Source organism: Rattus rattus, chromosome 6 (genome assembly GCF_011064425.1).
Source record: "Rattus rattus isolate New Zealand chromosome 6, Rrattus_CSIRO_v1, whole genome shotgun sequence".
NCBI lineage: Eukaryota > Metazoa > Chordata > Mammalia > Rodentia > Muridae > Rattus > Rattus rattus.
The window spans coordinates 41368772-41376089 of NC_046159.1; the positions used below are offsets into that span (position 1 = coordinate 41368772).

The following is a 7318-nucleotide window of genomic DNA, read 5'->3' on the forward strand; positions in this document are numbered from 1 at the left end:
TTTAGCTGTAGCCCAATGAAGGCAGATGCAGGTGAGATCTAGACCTCCCAGGATCCCCTTCATAGAATACCTTTATGGTTTCCCCCCCACTTTACATTGCCATGCTCTGCAACCTGGTCCTTTAATGTTTTCTAAATCCAATGTTTATGGTGATACAGTGATCTTTTTACTTCTTTTTTATTGATTGATTAAGGTCATCAAAGATTGGACATAGAATTTTTCATAATCTTTAGGTGTGCTTTTTCAATTCATGTTGTACAGTTAAGCACACCTTTCTGTATTTACACATTCATTTTGTGCCTTGTGTGTATAATCATGTTCCATAGCACAGAGACAACTTGTTAAAGTCTGTTCTCTTGGTACACTATATGGATCCTGGGCATAAAGTTCAGGATAGGAAGTTTGTTGACAGGTTCTCTCCTTGTTGTTCCATTTTTATGGCTTTTTAAATATTTTAAAATCATATTCATGCACTTTAAATAAATGCTGTGTGTAAGAGTTTGTCTCTCTCTCTCTCTCTCTCTGTGTGTATGTGTGTGTGTGTGTGTGTGTGTGTGTGTGTGTGTGTGTGTGTGTGTGTGTGGGAACAGACATGCAGTGGCCATTGTGAAGGTAAGAGAATAGATTGTGGGAATCAGCTCTCTACAGAACTCAGGTCATCAGGCGTGATGGAAAGTATCTTTATTTTCCAATCTACTTTACTAGCCCAATTTCTCCATATTTTTATGGAAGTTGATAGGCAGTTTCAGTGGCCTGACCAGATTTTTGTCTGATGAATAAGCAATTTTATCTTCAGAAAGTGACTACTTCTTAAAATATTGCCAACCTACAGATGTAAAATATATTTAATGGTCTTAAAATGACTTATTTATTCTTTTTGAAGCACACTGCCCTTCATCTTGGGCCAGTAGGAATTGTCTTTTTGACAGCTTAACATTTTACCCCTCTGACATAAGTAAACTTTGAAGACTGGTGTAACAGGTTGCTGTGAGCTTAAAGCTTTGTAGATTTTTCTCTAATAGACATGGAGTCAGCAATTTCTGCAAGAAGATTTGGTTTCTTGTGTTAGATACATTACAAAAGATCAGGATGTAGGCCTAGGAATACTCACTTGTGTTGAATTTTTCCATGTTGCCAGGATGTCTCATAGACTCAGACCATAGATTTCAGAATCAAAAGGCTGTATCTATCTCTATATTTATACCTGTACCTATATATATCTGCTTGTGTGTATGCATATGCACACATGATGTATATTTCTATGCACCTATATATATGTATGTAGTATTTAACTTTTTCAATGTGAAGAATTATTTGTTTTGTCCCTGGTAATACACACAGTAGTCTAAATAATGCTGATGCCTCAGTATGACACTAAAAGTGGAGCATTCTATTCATGTGTTCTCCATTCTTTATCTTTAACTGTAAGACTTTACTTCCACCATCACTTAGTGTTGCAAACTTTTCTCAGGGGGAAAATACTATAAGACAATAAACACAAGCTAGCTACCATCGAATACATTAGTAATCCCACTCAGTTGGCTTGGGTTGAAAGACCACGGATTGGGGGCCAGTCAGAGCTACACAGTGAATTGCATAACAGCTAAAACAACAAACCAACACCCCTATCTGAAAACAAGCCCCCCACAGACAATAAAAGCACACCAAAACCCCCAATGTGAATAATATATGAAGAGAGTAAATTTTATAGCAGTTAGTATTTTTGCATGACAGAATATTTATTTAACCTGATTAATGCAAAAGCAAGCTGGATTGATCCAGGTTACCTGCAACATGCATAAGATGGCTGCACAAAGTATCAAAAACATGCTCTAGCTCTCTATGTTTACAAAATTAGCAGAGCCATCTGCACAAGCAAAATCCATCTCTTTTTTGTTCCATCTTCTCCATTTAGTTTTATAGACACAAATTGTCTAAACTCAATGGAGATCTTTGGCCAAGATATCTCCACTGCTACAATGAGAATAAGAAAAACCAAGCCATCTTCAAGCACGATGTTCTCTGTTTTCTGTGCAAGTGAAGTAGGACATTAACACAAAATAGAACTCAAGGTACTAGAATGTGCACTACACTCCTGTCCTCCCTACCACTCTTATTGAGTACCATTCCAATCATCCAATTGTGTGTGTGTGTGTGTGTGTGTGTGTATGTATTTTCCCTTATAAAAATAGTAGTTAAAATGTCTTTCTAGTGCTTATTTTTCTGATTAAACAATATATTCTGGACATTTAAAGAAATGATAGCCACTTTTATTCTTCATATCATCCTGTAGTATTCAACCAAACCATAGTTCCACAATGATTTCAGCAGCCAAATTCTGACAGCTGAGTTACCATCAACTTGTATAATTATTGGTGTAATGGGGCAGAAGAGATTTCCTAAGCCCTATCAAAAGATGCATGAATAATGAGAATGTGTGACAGGAGCAAGAGCTAGTCTAGTGCGATACTGAAATAGATGTTAGGGGAACTTGGTGGATGACAGCATGGCAAACTAGATCCAAGTAAGGTAAGAGAGAAGGCAAAGGAATGCAGAAGTGAAAGTGGAAACCACAGAAAGAGAGACAGAAAAAGGACTCAAAAAAAGAACTCCTTTGAATAGAGAGTGCAGTAGAGAGACAGAAAAAGGACTCAAAAAAAAAAAAAAAAAAGAACTCCTTTGAATAGAGAGTGCAGTGGAGATCCAGGAAGAGCAACCTTGCCAGAGCTGTAGCAAAGTGAAGCCCACACAGAGGGATCAACAGACACTTTCCCCCCAGTCTTCTCTGGGAGGACTCAGCCAGGCCATATCTGTCTTGTTACTTCCCTTGTAGAGCACAGCTTCACGGGCCTAGGATGATGGTGTGAGTGCCATCAGAACCTGCTTCTTTCCCAACATTCTTTGCCAACCCTTAAGAAATTTCACATATTAAAGATGCACCTGGACAAACCCTGGCCTGAGACTGCTTAAAGGTCAGGGTTGTGGAAGAGATCATTCTCCTTACTGCCACTAGAAAAGTTTCCAGCACGGTGCTGTCACTAGTGAGACTCTGGGGGCATAACCTGGCTGATGGTTGAGGCATGAGCCTAGTTCTGGCATTGCTCAGCAATTATAAACATCAGACCTCAAGAAAACACAATGAAAGCTCACTGCTATGTAGAGGAAGATAGAGTTGGAAACTAGAATAAAAATTCTGTTATCAATGAGAGAATAAATCTCATTTTTTTTATCCCACACATGTTAAGCTATTCTAAAATGAACATATGGTTCACATATTACACATGTCAAATTTATTTTAGCAAATGCATTGTAACTATAAATATGTTAAATTTGATATACTAAAAATAACAGGTTGAAGGCTGGGATATAGCTTAATGACACAACACTTGTTTAACATGTGCATGACCATAGATTCAATCTCCAAGATCACAAAATAACGCACAGCTAACAACAGTTGGGTAATCTACATAGAATCCACTCAGTTACAAATGGGAGCTACTCAGAATCTTAATATCATCTGTGAACTACCCACAATCTGATGTGGAAAATGCTTATTAAATAATGGTTTGATTTGCTTGTTGTTTTCAGATTGCTAAAGCCCACAGTGATGATGGTACCCAAGGCAGTCCTAATGCTTGAGAAGTTGGCAGGAGCGCTTCACTCCATCTCGGAAGGCCTCTATGAATTTGTCATTTCGAAGAGTGAAGATGAAAGGATTCAGAAAGGGGGTCACCACCAACACCAGCAGTGAGGCCACCCTGTTATACTCTGCTGCCTGTGTCTGCTTGGGTTTCACATAGAGGAACAAACAGCTGCCATAGCCAATCACGACATAGGTGAAGTGGGAGGCACAGGTGGAGAAGGCTTTCCTCTGGCCAGAGGCTGAGCGGATCTTGAGGATGGTGGAGATGATGTATGTGTAAGAGATAATTGTAAGGATCATGGAACCAATGATAATGAAAACAGCCATTAAAAACAGAATAAACTCTGTGAAAAGGGTGTTTTCACAGGATAGCTTGAACAACTGTCCCCGATCACAGTAGAAATGATCTAATAGGTTTGACTTGCAGAAAGTAAGCTGAAATGTGGCATAGACTGGCCATATTTGGAAGAGGAAACCAAATACCCATGACGCGGTTACCATCCAGGTACAAGTATGGTTGCTCATGATGACACTGTATCTCAAAGGGTTGCAGACAGCCACATACCGGTCCACTGCCATCACCCCTATTAATATTAACTCTGAGCTCCCCAAAGAAAGGTACAAATACAGTTGTATGCAACATGCAGACAAAGATATTATCTGCGTCTGTAGAAGTAGCCCCTGGAGCATATAAGGGACAGCAACGGATGTGATGAGGATCTCCAGGACAGAGAGGTGGCCAAGAAAGAAGTACATGGGAGACTGCAGACGTTTGTCAGCATGGACTACTATGATGATCAGCATATTTCCCAATATTGTCATTGAGTAAAAGAGAAGGAAGGTCACAAAAAGGATGTAATGTAGCTCTTTGGTGCCAGAAAAACCTAACAGAAAAAATTCTGTGGCACTAGAGTAGTTCCCCAACATCTGGTTCTGAGCACTTGTCACTATGAGCTCTAAAGAAAGGGAGAGAGAACACTGCTCGTTATTTAATACTACAAATAATGTGGTCAGGTCATGTGCATCGCAGTGGCTACGGCAGAATCAAAGGAGACAGACAGCCAAAGACAAGTGCCTTTTCTTTTGTGGAAGTTAAGCTGTCAATCTGAATACAGGATTCAATAATTAGAGATCAGAAAGAGTAAGATGCTTGGAGGTGGTTCTTAAGGAAGGGGGGCTGGACAATGCATGCATGTATGAAAATTCTACTAATCCCCATTAATTTATGCAACATAGCAGAGATTCATGTATACTAAGAATATAAGGAGTAGATACCATTGTTTATTATAAATATACTCTCCTTCTGTTCATAAGCTCTCCATGACTATGAGAGATTTATACTGTCCTTATGCACAGCTGATGATAACAGTTTTTCTAAACCCTGAAAAAAATTGAACTGGGCAAAAGATGGTCTCAGTAATCAACATCACATTATGCCCATTGAAATCTACCAACATCCACACTCCTGTTGCTGTGCACACTTTCTAAGTACCCATCTTTTACCCTAAGCATCCATCTTTGACCCTAAGCATCCAATGACTGTGCTTGTTAGTCCATATAAGGCTCTTCTGATCATTAGCTTACATCATCTTCAATATCCTATTATCATATCTGGTGAGTGTATTCTGTTTTATGGGCTGCTGCTCTAGTTCTGTGTGCCAGAGAAAACTATTTCCCGGGGAACATCCTCAGAGATGCTTAGTTTTGTGTTTCTCCAGAATGTAGGATTCATTTACCCTCTTCTAAAGACTCTCTTTTGCCAATTTTCATTGTTGTAGTTGGTGAAGATGCAGTATGGAACTGTGTGGATGATTAAGAATAAGGCTGAGGGTCATGACTCAGTTTCCCCAAGTTCGTTGACTGACTGGTTTCCTGAGAGTGCAGTGTCATCCTCCATCCTACTTTTTGCAAGAAAAGTCTTCTTTGTTTACCCCTCAATAAATATTTCATTTCAGAGAATTAAACAGTAAGTAGGACTTCTCAAGAAAGGCCAGCCCTCTCTAAGACTTTAATGCTTGGTATCGCCAGGAGGATAGAAAGAGGATCCATAAGAATCTAGAAGAGGCCTTTAGATCTTCAACTATTATTCATCTTATGCTTCCCTTGTGCTGACCAGGTGAACAGGAAGCTTTGTATCCAAGTAATATCCCCTTTTTAGGAGAGCTGAACATTCCAGAAAAGAGCCAACCATATCGACCATGAACCTGAGTCACCTGTGTCTTACATAGGGATGTAAGTTCTTGATCTTAGTATAGTAATTCTTAGAAGCTATCTTCGAGCAAATATTCCTTTTCCAATCATGCTTTGCTGTTTTAGTCATATGAGAAATTTAACTTTCCACCTGTCACAAATGTGCAAGAGACAAGGACTTCAGCCCCTTAGGTTTTGGGGGTCTATCTTTTGTAGTCTTTAGGTTGTTCCTAAGGTCCAGGTAGAAGAGGTTATTTTGCACCACCACTTCTAAAAGAAGACATTGTGTCTTTTACATGGGTCAATAAGATTCTTTATATTGTCACCTCTTATACTTGATGTTGAATGTCAAGTCCTGTTTATTTTCTGTCACAAGTCTCAGATGTGCTCACACTATGAGAGCCGGAGCATTGCCCTTCTTGTTCATTCTTTCTGCCTATTGTGTGCTAGTTCTCAATGAATATTTTTAGTTATTCTGTGACTTCGTTAATGAAGGAAAAAAGTCTATAAACAAATATTATCCTATCGTTGCTACGATCAATTCTGTTGCATCTATTTTTACTTTCATTTGTCTTTATGACACTGTCCTTCCAACCTTCAGTCTTTTTAGGCATATCTTTATGAAATAGCCATTGTGGAGTAGGGTCACATTGGCTGAGAGAACTCAGTAACCAGCTTTTTATAATCAATGTGTAGCCAGGACCATATGGAAAGTTAAAAGAGATGGGGTTTGACAATACTAAGAGCTCTGCCTGTCTCTAACACTGAGCCTGAGCAGAGCAAGAAGAGTGGTCAATCCCTTGGAAAAGGCCCTTCTTCTGACTTAGCTGTCTATTATGCTGCTCCTTTTCCTCCTCAGGGTCTAGTGATTCTACTAAGCAGCCAGCCATGGAGATGTTCATTTCAGTGCATGCTCCTCCCTCCTTCACAGTAAAGAAGTCTTGACTGAGACTCACCTCCATAGAAAAGAACTGACCTGAAGGAGATGTTGCAGTTCAGTCAGGCTACTTTCTGGCTGATCTGTGCAGAGCATGCTCTACAGGCTAAGGAAAGCTGCTTCTGTCATTACTCTCAGAAACAAGGAACTTTCTTCACCCTAGCATTTAGGGAAAACCCAGAATGCCTAGTGCCATTGAGTGTCTAATTGCATTTTTTTTCTTTTTCCCTCTGCCTCCTCCCACACCGCCCCACTGTGGTTCCCTAAGGGGAAGTGAAGAAAGTTCATTCACTGGGACCCTAGGGATATAGTCTAGAGAAAGCTAGTGAAAAAATTACCCCATTTCTACTGAGGCTGATCAGAGTTGAGAACTTCTAAAAGTGTTGCTCTGTAATGGGCTAAGTGGCATGCTCTCTTACCAAGAGTTCATTATCATGGAGGTTGCTTGCTCTCTGGGTTCAAGTCTTAGTTGTCCACCAAATGTTCAAATTAGCCCATCCTCTTCTATGCATCCCTTTATTTTAGTCCATACAGAGTAAAATTATATC

General features: G+C 39.6%; 1 protein-coding gene across 1 annotated transcript; it reads right to left on the bottom strand.

Moving 5' to 3' along the window:
• Positions 1-3628: 3628 nt before the first annotated feature.
• Positions 3629-4570, bottom strand: LOC116902692 (putative olfactory receptor 9A1). The gene has a single exon (XM_032905047.1). It carries the CDS (start codon positions 4568-4570, stop codon positions 3629-3631), a length of 942 nt encoding a protein of 313 aa, XP_032760938.1.
• Positions 4571-7318: the final 2748 nt, after the last annotated feature.

Bases quoted from the DNA above. Each gene is read 5' to 3' on its own strand.
- LOC116902692 (XM_032905047.1), bottom strand. From the start codon at position 4,570: ATGTTGGGGAACTACTCTAGTGCCACAGAATTTTTTCTGTTAGGTTTT.